Source organism: Ovis aries, chromosome 14 (genome assembly GCF_016772045.2).
Source record: "Ovis aries strain OAR_USU_Benz2616 breed Rambouillet chromosome 14, ARS-UI_Ramb_v3.0, whole genome shotgun sequence".
Classification (NCBI taxonomy): domain Eukaryota; kingdom Metazoa; phylum Chordata; class Mammalia; order Artiodactyla; family Bovidae; genus Ovis; species Ovis aries.
Window position 1 is genome coordinate 16519646 of NC_056067.1, and position 18889 is coordinate 16538534.

The following is an 18889-nucleotide window of genomic DNA, read 5'->3' on the forward strand; positions in this document are numbered from 1 at the left end:
AATTCTCACTTCAGCTATCAACAACAGTTTCTTAACAGCATATGGGTCAAATGCATATAGTAACTAACTTTCACCTGGGTATCATTTTCTAAAACCCTCTAATGATTCAAAAAACATAAATATCAGACAAGAGGCAACCATGAAACCCCCTAGACAGGTAAGTATGTAGTTATACTAGTTATATACCAGTTATACCAGATATACACAACCTCAAGATATGTTTTTTAGATTTCCGGCACTTATGACTCATCCCTGGCACTACCATAAGACTACTGGTTTTTGGTAAGTACTTGTCAGATGATGCTTGTTTACAGAAAGTCCTGGAAGCCTGTGTTCACTGATCTTAATGCAGCTGAACACACTCGGTGTCATCACAAACAGAAAACTTACTTTGTTATTTTGGATATTCAATGTGCTTTCAATACAGATGACTAAACTTTGATGGTAAAATGCTCAAGAAAAGTATCCAATATTAAAAAGTAGAAGTATTCTTTCCTTTCCCCAAAGTGAAAACCCAGTCAGCATACTGATTTTGGTACTATCCTCTTGCTGAAATCACAGCTGTTATCAAACCTAGCCTTCATATTTCACTGTTGAGTAAAGCCCGGGGGAGGCCCAATGACTTGCTCAAGTGTCCCTCGGCATCAGGCCACGGTCAAGCTAGGTGGTCATTTCTGCTCCATCACACAGTTAACTGGGCCACAAAGATACTCCTCTTGCCAGGGGACAGTGGTCTACAGAAGATGCCTGTGGGCACCAGAGCGCATTCACACATGGCCTGCTGGTGCTGCTCTGTGCTTAGCCCTCCCGCTCACTGACGGGCCAGCGACCCTGCGGATTGGAAGCACAGTCTTATGGTACCTGTGGTCTCCTGAACTGCTTCCAAGGTGGACAAAACACAAACAGTAAACAACAAAGAACATCTCTGACCAAAGACAAAGAAAAATGTTTTACCTTTTTGTAATTATTTCTCTCCAGGAGACTGACTCAGTAACAAATTCTCTGAAGTTATCATTTGTTACAATTATGCCACCAGTTTTGTCTGCTAAGTGTAGTAGAAACCTATGGTAATATAAGAGTGGTTAAAACAGGCAAGCAGGCATCCCTAGCTCAGAGTAGCTTTACTATAAAAAACAAAAGGATTTCCTCTTCACAGGAAAATCAAAGAATTTAACCAAGGTTAGGATGCAGAAAAGTTAAGCCCCTGTCAACTGAACATCAACTTGAAATACTGAACACCTAAAATTACTAGAATGATTATAAATGAAGGTCTGGTTTTCATAAAATCTTTTTAAAAAATAATCTTAACCACAATTTACACATTTTTCTAGACAATTTGTATTATCAATAAAGAGTGGTAATATGATAATGCATAAGGACTAAGAAGGAATGAATCAGAATCGATGCCTGTGAAATCACTATTCAGTTTTCAGTTGCTAAGCTACGGGACTTTGGTTCTAAGATTAGCCTTGCCACAGTCAGCCCCGCATTTTTTTTTTTAGCCTAAATTCACATTTTCTGCTCTGACTTAAGAAGATGTCCAGAACTGGCATTAGGTTTAGTCCAAGTTATAGATACACTCAAATACAAATTATGGGAAGATATATGGTGATCGTATGGGCTTCCCTGCTGGCTCAGAGGTTAAAGCGTCTGCCTCCAGTGCAGGAGACCTGGGTTCGATCCCTGGGTTGGGAAGATCCCCTGGAAAAGGAAATGGCAACTCAATCCACTATTCCTGCCTGGAGAAGCCAATGGATGGAGGAGCTTGGTGGGCTACAGTCCACGGGGTCGCAAAGAGTCGGACACGACTGAGTGACTTCACTTTCACTTTTCACTTTCATATGGTGACCAAAAAGTTTAACAAGTAAACATTACAGAGAATTCTGTTTCATCATTCGAGATTATTCATGTTCAAACCCTCTTAATGAGAGATTTCTGAGGATAATATGAGTTTCGTCCCCTAGTCAGGATGACCACATTTGTCTGAGGCAATGCAAACAAAGATAATGAAACAATAAAATGAGCGAAATCACTGGAATTAAAGGCGCAAAACAACTGCTTTTATTATCAGTAGGGGGTACTTAAAAGATCAAAAAACAAGCCTCATTAGTTTCAGAAATCTTAGGAAAACTTGATAAGTAAATATATTTAGCATGAGTATCCTAAATTATTTCTAATTGGCATGAACAGTAAGTAGTAATGTTTGTCTACAAGTATTAATGAAAATAGGCAGTAAAGCTTCTGGGCGTGCACTGTGAATCAGGACACATGTTCACATCTGCTAAAAACCCAGAGAGCCATATAAATTAAGTGAAAACCTAGTTTGCACACTTGCGTATGCATTCAAATTCTGTAGGTGTGAGAAGGGAGCTGCTGCGGTAACAGCACTGGAAGGCTCTTCATGAGCCTGGCAGTCCAACCCGCCTTTTCGTGTGAGCTCTCCAGGGTCCCTACCCAGTATCTCTGGAGCAAGGGTAATCCCTCCGTCCCAATCTCCCAAAACTTTCTCACCTACGCCCCTACCCCCAGGTGCTTCCTCCCGCACTCTTTCGTGCCATCTCGGATTCTCCCCAGATCTGGTCTCTCATACCAGCCTGGTGAAGGGCAAGAGGTTGTCAGTGAGGAGGCCCTTCGGACCTTCTGCTGAATGTCTGCTATCACTCCAAGTTATCTTCCCCTGCCAAGCTCCTCTTTTCATCTCTCACCCATCTGACCATCATTCACTACCTTGGGTTACAAGCTAAGCACTGTCTTCCACGTGAGGGAGCACTGTGGTAGAACAATGAGGCAACACCACCAGGGTGCTGTAAGGGCTAGAGGTCAGAGTGACAGAGGGTGAGGGCAGGAGAGCAAAGAACAGGACGCCAGCACTTCAGTTCCTAGACACTCGCCTCAGCACCTGCTCCCTGAGCAATGTACCAACCTAAGAAAGGCAGCTTATTCCTTTAACACAAGGGTCAGCTGAGACCATCTTCTATTATATGGAAGAAATGCTGAGGGCTCAGGCATCACAGTGACAGACTAAGTCACCAGCCAGACAGAACCAGGAGGAGACAGAGGAAGTATGAAAAGCACCCTTGAGGCTGCCACACTAAGACAAGACAAACATTACTTCTAGAAGTATTTAAAAAGACTACAACTCAACGTGGGCTTTTACTTACAGATTCTCAGCCATGTTTTATTAAAAAGTTTTTTAACTCAATAGCTTCTTTGGTAATGTCCCTGAATGTATAACCTTAAAGACTATGAATGTTAAAATTCTCAAACTTGGGTCAAGCATGTCCTTTTAAGATGTGGATTCAGGTGCCAGATGAACTGTCTGGTGGAGCAGATGGCTGGCTCCTCACCACCCCACACCCACTTAAGAAAGAAAACAGCCTTTCATACCTGTCATCATGAGAAGCAATTCTTTCTCCAAAGACCATCCGTGCAGGAGTTAAAGATAATATTCCAAGCTCCTGGAGCTGGGTTAAGAAGTGCTGTTCTGTTTATGGAATAAGTTGAATACACATTCAGAAAAAGGCTAACTACCCAGATGTTTCAATGAATGAAAGCACCCCCAAATGTTTCACTTGGAGACTTGTGGGTAACTTTTTTTCTATTGACTCACAAAGATTGCATTTTATGAACTTACTGGGAAGGGGGAAAAAAACCAAGGAAGACATATTCCAAAACAAATGTAATGTAAAAATTGACTTTAGCTATTTTTTAAACTTAAAAATGTTCAACTTATTTGCTTCTTAAGAATAAACCATAAACCTATACATAAAGGATCTTACTATTAAGAACTTTTTCTCAGCTCTATTACAAGCAATAGAGGACAAAGAGAGTGAGGGCCAAAGTCCCTGAGAGAGGGCAGGGGATGGACTAGAAGAGGGATGCCAGAGAGGCAGACAGACTCTTCTGTCCTGATCCCGAAAAGGACTGCTTGGTCCCTATTCCAAGAGTCTGTCAGATCTCCCTCTGATTGCTACCCTATCTAATCTCTTCTCTGTTATCGGTACACATATTTACTGATTTTCATGGGAGTGGGTCATGACAGAGAAAGAAGAGGGCCAAAACCACAAACGAGTAATAGGCAAGACAGCAGCTACAGGCTCAGGGTCTGAGAGTCCCGCTACTGCATTCCCTGCAGTGGCACTCACCACTGACTCAGGCTGAAATGTCCACACACAGTGCTTTATGGCTCTAGAAATGCACAGCACATAAGGCTTGCAAGACTCTTTCAGGGATCCTACTGCAAAAATGACTGAAATGAGTAGTTCTGCCTTATTCTCAAGTACCCTCTGCTAGGACAAATACACTTCCCCTGAGGGAGGGAAGCTGGGATACCTGGGAAATGTACTTTCACCATTTCTACCCTCAACAGCAACTAAGTTTTATTACTTCCTGGTCAATGTGCTGCGTGGGTCCTGTTCTCACCCTTCCTCCTCCCAGTCTACCTTTTATTTCCAGGTAGTCTGATGCATCGGAGAAGGCAATGGCAGCCCACTTCAGAACTCTGGCCTGGAAAATCCCATGGACGGAGGAGCCTGGTAGGCTGCAGTCCATGGGGTCACTAAGAGTCGGACATGACTGAGCAACTTCACTTTAACTTTTCACTTCCATGCACTGGAGAAGGAAATGGCAACCCACTCCAGTATTGCCTGGAGAATCCCAGGGATGGGGGAGCCTGGTGGGCTGCCATCTATGGGGTCGCACAGAGTCAGACACAACTGAAGCGACTTAGCAGCAGCAGCAGCAGTCTGATGCATCAAGCTGCTTGGCACAGCCCTTTCACCAATCTTCCTACTAAGACCCAAGAAAAGAAAAACATTAACTTTCTCTGGGTATTTCAGGATCCATAATAAGTTAAAATCTTCCGTGTGGGGCCTGCAGGTCAGCCATGCAGTACTACCCAGTGAACATAAATGACTTACATTAAGCTATTAAACAAACTGTTAAAAAGACATCTTATGTGAAGGTTCCAAATCTATCAAATGATCATTTTCAAAAATACTATTTAAAGAGGAAGAAACCTAGCATAGTAGAAAGACATATTTAATCAACTTTTTAGAAAGTCAAAGAAAATTTTTGTGATATATAATGAAGACTAACATAACTTTTTATAAACATCTATTAAACTTTCCATCCCTCCCCCAAGTATGTCTTATGCTATAACACTCTCTTCAACTGATTTTTTTTTAACTGGGTCCAACAAATTTAGTTCTGTTTTTAAAGCTTTAAAGCTGCTGCCTATGGCACATGGCACTATTCTAAGTAGTGTGTGTTGCAATTAAGAGCCAACTGATTACCTAATTATTAGTAACCTGGAAAAATCAGTTCATCTCACCTGTGACATTAGGATCACGCCTTGTTCTCCACTGTGGAACAAATACAGTGATGTTTCTGTTGCCGAGCTTCCAAAAATATTCAACCGCAATTGCAATTCCACGACAAGAAAAGAACTTTTTCAGACCATGGCTATATGAAAATAAGTAAAATTTATTTCAGTTGAAAGCATGTTTCAAGCATGTTAAGTTTTACCAGAATAAAGTGAAAAAGTAAAATCCACAAACAACAAAAACAATTAGGACAATATTTCCTTTAACAGTCTGCTGCTTTGCAAAGCCAAGAGAAACCATGATAGGAGAAGTGACTCAGTAGTTTTGTGATTTCTGTTTTATTTTATTCAGTTGCTTTGAGTGTGCTTCTGTGGTAGAGGGCAGTTTGAGCTTCGGGGCTATACTTGTTTACGAAACCTTTTATGCTTGGTTTTAGATGAAGAGCCCATTCTCGAGAGGCCTAGTCCACTGGCCTCTAAGAATCTTTAATGAATGTTAGAAGGACTTTGTGGCCGCAGCAGAAGCAGCTATGATCAGAATGATCCCGTGACATGTTCTCACCACAGCTCCCAGGGGTTTCAAATGCATCTGCCTCCATCCAGGAGGGCTGCATCCCCTCTCTGGACAACTGGGAAACCAACTCAGTTTACAGCTTCCAGGAAACAAGCTGACGGCAAGACTCACATGCAACTACCTGGGGGCCCTGGCATATGATTCTCGTGAGGGAAGCAGAAAGCAAGGGGAAAGTAATTAAACAAGGGACGGTACTGAACACGAGTGAGCACCAGACACGGCCGCACCACAGAACTGTCAACTCTAAGAGAGGGGCTGGAGCTAAGTTCCATGTTTACCAGAACAGGTGGTGGCCAGATCGAGCCCTTACTTTGTAACTCATGGTTCAGAGGATTAAAAACTGTTTCTCCACCCCAAAACCAACTTCAAAAGAAATGAAGAACAATATTTAAAAATTATTCTCCAGCAGTTAAGGAAAAGCAGAGGTTTTAACCCTTTCCACTATCGCCAGTGGTACTGTCCCCAACTAAATCTCCATTTTCATGGAGCAAGAATGGGCTGGACCTGTAACAAGCATCTAACATTCAGAGGAGTGGCTCAGAAATGCCTCCTTTTAGAGGCTAAAACCCACTCTTCTCAGTGAATCATAAATCAGAGACTGCACAGGCATCAGCTCCACACCGGGAAATGTACACAAGTAAACAAACCCATTCTTGATGAAATAACTTAGCAGTGGCTTGTTTATCTAAAAGCATTTAAATGAGGCAGGAATGTAGCAATATGGCGTTTGTTACTGGAAAATCGGCTTGAGGGGGGTAGTTTTTGTACAGAGGGTCTTAGTCTTGAGAGACATGCACTAAAAAAGCTTATTAAGTGCCTTCTTAGCTAATTCATCAGACACAAATGTATATCAACTCTTTTTCGTCTTTTCCTTAGATGTTTCTGTTGACAGCAACAGCAGAAACTAAGTGGAAATAAAGTCTCAGTCCATTCCTTTGGGTCCTGGTGGTTCAGATGGTAAAGAGTCTACCTGCAATGCAGGAGACCTGGGTTCAATCCCTGGGTCAGGAAGATCCCTGGAGAAGGGATGGCTACCACTCCAGTATTCTTGCATGGAGAATTTCATGGACAGAGGAGTTTGGTGGGCCAAAATCCACAGGGTCATGAAGAGTTGGACACAATCAAGCGACTAATGCTTTTCAAGGAAAAGGAGGGAAATATACTGCCCTGGAACCTCTCTCAAGCTTAGACGGGGAAAGTGGAGTTTCTAGAAACATTAGCACGAACACAAAATTCCAGGGGCTTCCCCGGTGGCTCAGTGGTAAAGAATCCACCTGCCGACGCAGAAGACATGGGTTTGATCACTCGTCTGGGAAGATCCCACAAGCCTAGGGGCAACTAGGCTCTTGACCCTGTGTTCTAGAGCCTGGAAGCCACAACTACTGAGCCCATGTGCCCAACTGCTGAAGCCTGTGTGCTCGAGAGCCTGTGCCCTGCGCAACAGGAAAAGCTACCACAAAGAGAAGCCTCCACACTGCAGCTAGGAGAGCCCCTGCTGTCCACAACTAGAGAAAAACCTGAGCAGCAATGAAGAATCAGCACAGATTTAAAAAAAAAAATTCAAAGGGTTAGTTATCCTCAGTGATAAGAGCAAAACACTTTTAATACCCTGAAAAATTTCTAGAGCTGATTCAGGAATAAATTGCAGTTCAAACTTCTGGTAAAGAACATATGGACTAATCCAGAAAAGAAATAAATAAAATCAAGTAGAGCCAAATTACTGAGTTTAAAATAATAAGGTCCCACTTTTATTTTCATATCATAACCAAACAAAAGATGTGCTGTCTCCTAGCCTCTCTGTAATCACAAAAAAACAACTTGCTGACAGGTAAACATAGACCAACTGTCTTTTTTGACTCAGAGACAAAGGGCACACATACAATAATACCTCTCTACCCTGGTGAAGGCCAAAGCTCTGGGGTTCCCAGATGCAAATGGAGAATTAACAGATATTAAGCCTGAGAAGCCAGATGTGCAGGCTCTCAAGGGAGATTCTGTTTCCATATACTTGGAGACAAGTTACACCACTGTGTTGTTTTCCTCTTCTGTATTGTAGCAGTCAACTAGAAAGAAGAGGATTCAAAGCAGAGAGGAGATGGGTGATAAACACCTGATAAAAACGATGAAAATGCAGGGCCATCACAGAACCAGGCAGGGCAGTGTGGGGAAAGAGAGAAAAACCCTTTCTGAGTTACCCAGGAAAGAGTAATTCTTTTCTACAGCCTCCATGTAATAACAAGAGCCACGGAACCCTGATATACAAGACTACCGTGAAAAAATGGTTAAAACATATAGGCAAGTGAAGGGACAAACCTCATCTACATGGAAAATTATCTATTCAGATAAGTCAGGTGCTCTTTGCTGAAGTTTCAGACTGACAGAGACCAAATGTTATCTGGCCACTGCGGTGATGTCTAGCCATACACCACATACAATTTCCATTTACTCATCGTTTGACTCACTCACGGTGACAAAGGGGAAAAACCAAGTAGAGATATGCATAATCAGCAGCGTTAAGTAGGGTATTTCGGAATTTCTCACGGTGTGTTAGAAGCTGCAGACTTCACACTGGCCTGGCAAATAAATAAGGCTTTACAGAAACCCAGGGATGAGTGGGCTTGAGTGGCTTTAAGGAAGGGTTCAAACCTATTGCTCAAATACTCAAGTTTCCTTTTTAACTACTTCCCCAACTAGCTAGGTCAAGCTAGTGAAGTTTACTCAGCAGTGCTTAAGAAACTCAGGAGTAATGTATCCAGTGGCACTAAGGCCTAAAAATTCAATCTCAACGTCTGTGGGAAGAGGTGGGCTGCACGATGGCTCTGGAGAACTGTATCATGGGTCAAAACTTTGTAGCTGCATACTCTTGGACAAGATTTTCAAGCCATTTCATGTTATGTATATTACAGATAATTTTTATCTCACAAAACTGGTGTAAAGGTTATGTTTTAAAAGATAAAGTCAGTACCTGACATATAACAAGTGTTTCAGTTTTAAGATTCCAAATATTTGTTGAAACGTAATCCAAATTGATTTACTACAGCAACTGGAAGACCAAGCTATAAATAGGTGGTGAAAAGTCATTTAAACAATTCTAATCTTCATTAAGTCTTTAATTCATTCATTCATTCAACACATTGTCACCAAGTGGTTACTAATCCTTGGGGATAGTTCAGTGAGCCGAACACACATGAATCACTTCCTTTATGGAATTTATAGTCTATAATTCCCATTTAAACTGAAGCAGCTGATTTAGAATGATAATTTTTTTTCTGACTCAAAAAAATTGAGGTGAAATTCACACAATGTAAAATAATCATTTTAAAGTGAACTTAGTATATTCACAATGTTGTGCAACCACCATCTGTATCTTGTTCCAAAACATTTCCATCACCCCCCCCAAAAAAACCCCTGTACCCATTAAACAGTTTCTTCCAAGAATAAGAGTTAATTTTAATTACTGACATTTTGAGATCAATCTCCATTAAATTAAGTATAAGTCTGTCTGTCTAGGATAATATATCCTTTGTAAAAGAGTTGCTTTTAATTGAGACATCTATGAATTCAAAGAAAATTAAAATCCTCTCAATCAGCCTGTGGTTTCCCTTAGTGCACTAATTCAGTGGTTTTCAAAAGAAATGGCACTGTACTGAAAGAGGTTAGGAATTATGTAACAGTGTTTTGGGGTGTCACAATGGCCTGGGGGCATTATGGGCAAAGTAGGAGGGACCAGATATGCAAAAACATCCTTTTTGTACAGCCAGTGTGACTCTATAAACTCCAACAGTAACTCCTCTGAGAAATACACTAGTTACTACAAAAAGGCTTTTTAAAAGTATCATTATCACCGTTCATTCCATCTTAATTTGCATTTCTTAGTCTTTGAACACCCAAATCTCTCCACATACAGAAAAATGAAAAAGGATTAATATTACTCATAATCGTGACCTAAATTTTATATCATCATTAGGCTCAAGAAATTGTTTAACAATGAGGAACTGCTGTCGGGCTTGGGCTGTGAGTAATTAAAATTGCACTTTACATTTTTACTTAGATAATGCCATACAGTTGTGGGCCATTTGCTGGGTTTCCCCCCAAAAGAACTGCCAAAAAACAAAGTGAAATGACAATAAACAGCATTATTTGGAAATGAAGACAACCAGATTATGTATTTTTACTGCCTATATTCACTTTTACATGTGAAGTGCTGGCATTTTCTTTTATTTTTGACAGCAAAGAACAGCACCATTCAAAAAAAATCAGAAGAATCTTTATATTTAAAAAATAGATACTAAAATATTAAAATATTTATAGATGGAAATGAGATATCTGAAAATTCCTTCAAAATGGGTGAAAGGCAGCAGGTGGGGTACAGATGAAACAAAGAGAAAGGACGAAACAAGACAAGCCATGAGTTGATAATTACTGAAGTTAGCTGATGGGTACATGTGAATCTCAAATGAATGTGAATCCCAACATGAATGGAATTCATCATATTATCTTCTTGTGAATTTCTCTGAAAATTATAACAAAAAATAACAAGTATGTAATAGATGCATAATAATAGTTTTCAATTCATTTTTCAATTTTATCAAGTATTCCTGAAAAATCAGGGGATTAATTGATGTTTTAGAACTCCTAGGAAAGAGGTCATATAAGCATCCAGCAATTCAGGAAAGTACATATAACCCTTAAACAACACAAGTTTGAACACAGGGTCCACTTAAACATGGACCTTTTCTCAATAGTAAATACTACAGTACTATAAGATACAGAACAGCTTCATGGAGGGCTGACAATAAGGTTAATTCTGACCATGTAGAGGGTCGATGGCCCCCAACCCCACAACCTTAGAGGGCCAACTGTATTTCAACTTCTCCTTCATTCCATGTCCAGATGCCCTTTTTCTTGAATTGCAACTACTTAAAATGCTAATCCCTTGGACTGCAAGGAGATCTAACCAGTCCATCCTAAAGGAGATCAGTCCTGAGTGTTCACTGGAAGGACTGATGTTGAAGCTGAAACTCCAATACTTTGGCCACCTGATGTGAAGAGCTGACTCATTTGAAAAGACCCTGATGCTGGGAGAGATTGAAGGCAGGGGGAGAAGGGCACGACAGAGGTTGAGATGGCTGGATGGCATCATCAACTCAATGGACATGAGCTTGAGTAAACTCTGGGAGTTGGTGATGGACAGGGAGGCCTGGTGTGCTGCGGTTCGTGGGGCCACAAAGAGTTGGACACAACTGAGCGACTGAACTGAACTAAAGACATCTTCAAAATCAGTTGAGTGACTGGTTTTGAAAACCAGGGAGAGATATTACCTAGCAGTTGTTCAAATAGCATGATAAAGATGTCCTTTAGCTCAGAGCAAAAGGTTGTATCAAGTGAAACCAAGCAGGCTGAAACCCGTCTGAGGTCAAAACAGCTGGTTCCCAGTGGGCGGAGACTCGACTCTGACCCCTACACTCTTCTTATATCAAACTGCCCCCTAAGAGTTCTAAGACAGGTTAAATAGAAACGATCATTTAACTTCTTTTACTATACAAACTTTCAGTAAGAGGAGAGGCCCATAAAGAAACTCAAACTGAAGAATTCCTTTGAAAGGAAACTGCTGTCACTCTTAACAACAAAAGTATTACAGAAATACATCACGCCTATTATCACTGCACATTCTTGGGTTAAGACCTGGCATGTACAGAAACAGAAAAAGAAATCCCATTTTTGTTTTAAGCTTCATCCTTGTGTTCAGAACCCAGTGGTGTTAAGACAGCATTAAGAACTTGAGGATTTAAGTCTCTCTACTGCTTATCATTGGGAAATGCAATGTGAAAAGCCAAATTTTCCATCATTCCCTGTCCTCAGAAATATAGGTTTAGCAGAGTGAAGGAAGAGTCTACAATGCCAGAGAATAGGGTCAACTACACACAGGATAGTTCCTATAAACACTGCAATTCTGAGACATGGCTAAGAGCCCTATTGAAAGCTATAATTTGAAGAGAGTGGACTTACGTAATCGCAACATTGCTTCCATCTATAACAATGTGCTTCAAATCCGTCCTCCCTGGTTCATTTTTTAATTCCAGCTTGTAGGGAACTTTCAGAGTATCTCGAAATCTTTGAACCCCCGTAACTGAGCAATCGATATGCTCAGAAGGTCCCGCCAACCTAGCATCAGTAACTGAAGGTAACAGCTGGGAGAGTGGCATCGGTGGAGAAAGGGGTGGACAGCCGGGCTTAGACTGAGGAGAGCTACAACACCTGGAGCGGTTTTCAGAGGCAGACTTCACACTATTTGGAAGCAAAGGTTCTGCTTGCTGCTGCAAACCGTTTTCAGGAAAAACCGGAATTCTGGGCTGGTGACTTGAAGCTCCTCTTGAAACAAAACTGACAACTTCTTTGGGACTTGAAGGGACAACAGAGGGTAAAAGGCCATCAGTCTCAAGGTCTATGTTACAAATGTAGTTCTGATTTGAACTCCAGATTTCTTGTTTCTGTTCTATCGGCACTGTTCTGAAAGTATCCATTTTGCAATTTGAGGTACATGGTTTTGATTCAACTCTGAATGGTAACTGAGAAAAATTTTCCACCATATTTTGCTGTGTGTGAGTTTGTGTTTTCTTTGGAGTGGAATCTGCTGCAAGCTCATTTATGCTGCTACAAACACCTTTATTTTTGGTTCTGTTGGTCTCTGCATACACACTACCAGGTGAAAATTCTCTGTCTCCTTGGAATCTCTTATTTTCTTTTTCAATTTCCTCCAAGAGTAATAATGGTTCAGTAGATGGCCCATACTCCCTAATGACCTTTTCAACAATTTCTTGGGAGTAGCCCATGGTTTTAAAAAAGTTCACGAGAATGTTGTACTCCATTTCCTCAGTAGTGTCTTTTACGTCTGGACTTAAATTTTCGGCCTCAGTGGAAGAATCAGAGACGTCAGTGATTACACTTCCAGCTAATGTCTTACCATCATGTAGAAGCTCTCCCTCTTCAACATTTTCCAAAGAAAACTGTTTCTTGGTATGCCTTTCTTCAGAATCAGAAAACCTCCTCTTGTGACAAACTCTGTCTTTGGAAAGTGCCTCTTCATCTGGGGTTACACCATTCATTGGAACAAAAAGTACATCTTGTGAACTAGAAAAGACTGTGTCCATTTGTTTTGTAAGCTCAGAAACGGGAGTCCCCGCTTTATTTCTTGCATCTTCCTGCAAAACAATTTCATCTCTGGAAATAGTCAGCCCTGTGGCAGCATTCTGTGTAAACTCTCCTTGTGTAGAATCTCTAATTTCAACATCATCATCATCTCCTGTTTCAAACAGATTCTCCTCACCTTGGGTGAGTGCCAAGAGTTCTTTTTTCAAGGAAGTGGGTAAAATTAACAAATCCATTGTGTAACTGTCTGCACGAGCTTCAACAAATTGTTTAAATTCCCTTTTTACCTCTGATTCTTTCTGGCTGTTGGGTAGGTTCTCATTATTCTCAAAGAGCTTTACAAACTGCTGAATGTGACTCCGAGCCATGACCACAGCTTCGGCACTTCCTCTGATGCCAAGGAGACCGATGTCGAGAATGCAGAGATCGGCACAGGTGTCCTGAATCAAGCTCTTCAGAAATAGGCTCTGTGCCCCAACAAAAATGCAGTGCATGGCCTTGGGGTAACATTCTCTTTCTTCTAGTTCAGGTTCACAAATTCCTTTAATATATTCCTGTAAAGAAAAGATAAGAAATTAGATCAATTTATAAAAGCACTTTACAGCACATATTATGTTACATACGAAATACAAATACCAAACCTTACAAAAGTCAAAAGCCTACTAATATCTTTGAAAAAAATAACATGTTTTTAAAACAAAAGATATAAGCTGTTTTAATTGTTTTCAGAGGAACCGAAAACTCTGCATCTAAGCATAAAAGGCAGGTATTTGTAACATTTTCAATAGTGTATCTTACAATGCAATCTTTAGGAGTTTGCCCAGCTGCACAGTTGATAATGACCAAGACTAGATTTATTTATGCCTATAAAGAATAAATATCTTTGCTTGCTACTAGTTGTCATTTATTACTACTGTGACATAATTCAGAGAGGAGTTAAGTCAAAGGATTTACTCTAAAACAAACCTTGGCTTTTTCTTTGCGACTATTGTTTCCAGATAAAACAGACTGATTTTTGAAGACATTTAAAATATGACCAGTTTAACAACAAAATTTGCCTAGCTGGCTGGAACAATGTATATACCCTACGTAATTTTATGTCTGTTTTCTGAGAATGACCAGGCTACTGAAATGTGGATCTAAATATAAAGAACCAGAGAATGCTGAATAGTGCCGCCATTCGCAGACATGAAGCCATAGTTTCTAGTGAAATCTGGTACTGAAAGAGGCCTGTACGAGGTAAGAAAGGGAACTGGGTTCTTGAGCAATTTGGTTGCCACTGGAGGGAGAAGTGTGAATCAAGTAAACATGTGAGCCCTCAGACCCACAGTGGAACGTAGTTCTTAGTAACTTGGGCACTGGAGTCAGTTCCCAGGCTCAAATTGCAGCCATACAACTGGTGACCTTGCTCAAGTTACCCAACCCTTCTCAGCCCGGTTTCTGCAACTATGAAAGAGAGACAGAGAGAGAGAGAGAGAGAGAGAGAGAGAGAGAGAGAGAGAGAGAGAGAGAGAGAGAGAGAGGCTAGTGCCATCTCAGAGGTGCTGTGAAGAAATTCAATTAAATAATGAATGTAAAGTTCTAACAACAGGGTGTCATAAGTGCTTTCCAAATAATAGAAACACTGTTACTTTAAATTATCAGTGAAAGCTTTCTGGACAGACAGCCTGGGGATACCCAATCTACACTTTAAACTAAAATCGGAACGGTGTTATTCAAAACAATGCTATTTAAAAGTTCAACCTATGTAGTTATGAGGCTTTACAAACCTGCACCTACCATGTAGTATACGTATTACAATGGCCACGTAACTCCTACTATAATTTATATACAAATGTATACATATTCCATGTTTACACAATTAGAATACAAAATTCCTGATGAGGAGATGAAACATAAGGAATACAAGGAAAACAAGGGGAAAAGCTCGACCCAAGTAGTATAATGTTCAGTCATGAGTTCTTTACTTCCTTAGGTTCCTTTGGATAAACCTGGAATATTTGTGGGCTTGTTAGTAAAGAATAAAAATAACTGATGCTGGACAGAGGAGCCTTAACAGAAAAAAGAACAATTTATTAGAGCTACTTTTGTGAGAGCTGGACTATAAAGAAAGCTGAGTGCTGAAGAATTGATGCTTTTGAACTGTGGTGTTGGAGAAGATTCTTCAAGAGTCCCTGGGACTGCAAGGAGATCCAACCAGTCATTCCTAAAGGAGATCAGTCCTGGGTGTTCATTGGAAGGACTGATGCTGAAGCTGAAGCTCCAATACTTTGGCCACCTGGTGTGAAGAGCTGACTCCTTGGAAAAGACCCTGATACTGGGAAAGACTGAAGGTGGGAGGAGAAGGGGATGACAAAAGATGAGACGGTTGGATGGCATCACCAACTCAATGGACATGAGTTTGCGTAAACTCCGCAAGATGGCGATGGACAGGGAGGCCTGGCGCCCTGCAGTTCATGGGGTCACAAAGAGTTGGACACAACTGACGGAACCGAACTGACTTTTGTACCATGGTAATTGTGTTAAACACAAAATACAGTTATCAACTGTCCTTTTTCCCTAGACGTGCAAGCAGCGTTAAATATTAACGTGAGCGTCTTTTTAAGATTTCCAAATGGGCAACATTTCACTATCACTTGTTTGAACTTATGCTGCATGTAGACTGTGGTCTGAAGTTTTTTATTTTGAAATTGCAAAGGAAGTTGTAAAGATAGTACATAAAAGTTCTGTGTACTCTTTACCCAATTTCCTCCAATCATTACATAATACATATTAATAATCGCAGTACAAAATCAAAACCAGGACATTTACATTTATACAGTGAGTGCACACAGTTCTATGCCATTTTACCACAAGTATTGCTGTTCAGTCACTCAGTCATGCCTGACTCTTTGTGACCCCATAGACTGCAGCAAGCCAGGCTTCCCTGTCCTTCACTATCTCCAAGAGTTTGCTCAAACTCATGTCCATTGAGTCAGTGATGCCATTTAACCATCTCATCCTCTGTCGTCACCTTCTCCTCCTGCCTTCGATCTTTCCCAGCATCAGGGTTTTTTCCCCTATTGAGTCGGTCTTCACATCAGGTGGCCAAAGTACTGGAGCTTCAGCTTCAGCATCAGTCCTTCCAATGAATGTTTGAGATTGATTTCCTTTAGGATTGACTGGTTTGATCTCTTTGCAGTCCAGGGGACACTCAAGAGTCTTCTCCAACACCACAGTTTGAAAGAATCAATTCTTTGGCACTCAGCCTTCTTTATGGTCCAACTCTCAGATCCGTACATGACTAGCAGAAAAACCATAGCTTTGACTATATGGACCTTTGTCAGCCAAGTAATGTCTCTGCTTTTTCATACACTGTCTAGGTTTGTCACAGCTTTTCCTCCAAGGAGCAGGCGTCTTTTAATTCACAAGTATAGATTTCATGAAAACACGACTTCAATCAAGACACAGAATTATCACTACAAAGATTTCCTCCATGTTATCCTTTTATAATCACACTTTACTGCACTTCCATCTACTATGCCTACCCTTGGCAACCACTAATCTGTGATTTTGAGAATGTTATATAAACAGACTCATACCATATGTGACTCTTGAGACTGGCTTTTTTCACTCAATGTAACTCTTTAAAATCCATCCAAGTTGGTGCTTGTACCACCAGTTCATTTCTTGTTACCACTGAGTACTACTCTACAACATGGATTATTTATTTGGTTGCGTCGGGCCTCAGCTGTAGGACACGGGACCGTCGTGTCATGTGGGATCTTCTGCTTCAGGTGGCACACGGACTCTCTAGTTGCCGTATGCAGGGCTTAGCTGCTCTGCGGACCTCCCCTGCATCGCAAGGCGGACTCTTACCTAACGGGCCACCAGGGAAGTCCTCTTAACTAGTTTTCTAATCATCTGTCTACTGAGGGACATTTCGGTTGCTCCTGTTTGGGGCTATTACAAATAAAGATGCTCTGAACAATCATGTACAGGTTTTAATGTGGACCTACATTTTCATTTCTCTGAATAAATGCCCAGGAGTGCAACTGTTGGGTGCTATGGTAAGTACATGTTTAGTTTTACAAGGAACTGCCAAAGTATGTTCCAGAACAACTAAACCATTTTATGTTCCTATTAGCAATGTATAAAAGACCCACTTTCTCTGCATCCTTCCCAGAATTTGGTATTGCCACTAGCTTTTATTTTAGAAATTCTAGTAAGAGTTTTTCCCGCGTACTTCAGTTAGTAAAGAATCTGCCTGCAATGCAGGAGACCTGGGTTCGATCCCTGGATCAGGAAGATTCCCTTGAGGAGAGCATGGCAACCCACTCCAGTATTCTCACCTGGAGAATCCCATGGACAGAGGAGCCTGGCAGTCTACAGTCCATGGGGTCCCAAAGAGTTGGATACAACTTAGCAACTAGACCAAACCAGTAAGAGTGCAGTGTACCTCATCATGGTCTTTGCCATTTTCCTAATGGCAAGTAATGCTGAACGTTCTGCATATTCTATTTACCATCTATAGTCCCTCTTGGGTGAACTGTTTGCTCATTTCTTTTAGATCATTTTCTAAAAATGGACTGTGTAGATTTTACTATTGAACTTTGAAAGTTCATGTATTCTAGACATGAATACTTTGTGAAGTAAGAGGCTGGCATTTTTTTCTCCTATAGCTTGTTTCATCCTCTTAACAGGATCTTTCGTGACAGGAAACATTTTTCATATTAATGAAGTCCATTTATTGGTTTTTTCCTTTACCAAGCCTTAGGTCCCAAAGACTTCTTGTGTGTCAGCATCTGAAAGTTTTACGTTTAAATCTAGAATCCATTTTGAGTTAATTTTAGTATCAAATGCAAGGTTTAAGCCAAGGTTCATGTTTTTGGTTGTGGTTATCTAGCAGCTCTAGCATCATTTCCTGAGAAGACTATCTTTTCTCTATTAAGTTGCTTTTGTGTGTTCGTCAAATATCAGCTGGCCATACTTGTGTGGGGCTATTTCTGGGTTCCTGATTCTGTTCCACCAACTTATGAATTTATCCCTTCACCAACACCACACCAATACCACACAGTATCAACTACTGTAATTATATAATCTCTTGAAACTGGGTAGTGACTGCTTCCACATTTTTCTTCTTTTAAAAATTATTTTCAGCTGTTCTACTTCCTTTGCCTTTCCGTATCAAATTTTAATCTTATTTAGCAATTACATTAAATTTACACTTTGATTTGAGGATAAGTTACATCTGTAGACTCTTGCATGAACATGCTGGCTCTTCATTTCTCTAGATCTTTGCTTTCTTTCATCACTGTTTCATAGTTTGGGGCATACAAGTCCTATACATGTTTCGTGAGGTTTACACCCAAGTTTTTCCTGTTTTTGAGTAACTGAACATGGCACTGCATTTTAATTTTGGTTCCTATGTGTTCACTGCTAATAAACAGAAATACAACTGACTTTTGTATGCTGACCATATATCTGGTGACCCTGCTGACCCGATTTCTAATTCCAGGAGTTTTCTATATTCCCTGGGGTATTCCAGTTAGATAGTCACATCATGTAGATTTTTTTTTCCTCGTCTAAATGCCTTTTACTTTCCTACCTTACTGTCCCAGCTATAACTTTCAGCAATGTGCCAAAGAGCAGTCATGAGAGGTGGCATGCTTCTTTTGATCACAAGCTATAAAGAAAACATGCAGTCTTTCACCACCAAGTTAGATTTTTGTATATATTCTTTATCACATTAAGGACTGTTGTTGTTCAGTTGCTAAGTTATGTCTGACATTCTTTGATCCCATGCACACCAGGCTTCCCTGTCCTTCACTATCTTCCAGTTTGCATAAATTCATGTCCATTGA

The 18889-nt window shown here is 40.6% G+C and overlaps 1 protein-coding gene and 1 non-coding gene across 4 annotated transcripts in view; one reads left to right on the forward strand and one right to left on the reverse strand.

The window, feature by feature from the left end:
• The window catches only part of N4BP1 (NEDD4 binding protein 1), a 57029-nt gene that overhangs the window by 8179 nt on the left and 29961 nt on the right, over nt 1-18889 (reverse strand). For 2 of the 3 annotated variants that reach the window (XM_015100171.3, XM_060398309.1), the window contains 4 exons: nt 11907-13600; nt 5333-5463; nt 3388-3484; nt 955-1062 (listed from right to left, as the gene is read on the reverse strand). In XM_015100171.3, the coding sequence (XP_014955657.2) occupies nt 955-1062; nt 3388-3484; nt 5333-5463; nt 11907-13600 (2030 nt within the window). The remainder of the gene's footprint in view (nt 1-954; nt 1063-3387; nt 3485-5332; nt 5464-11906; nt 13601-18889) is intronic. The other variant, XM_042231581.1, reaches the window with a different exon arrangement.
• TRNAW-CCA (transfer RNA tryptophan (anticodon CCA)) lies at nt 1624-1695 on the forward strand. The gene has a single exon. It is a non-coding gene; the product is annotated as a tRNA-Trp (tRNA).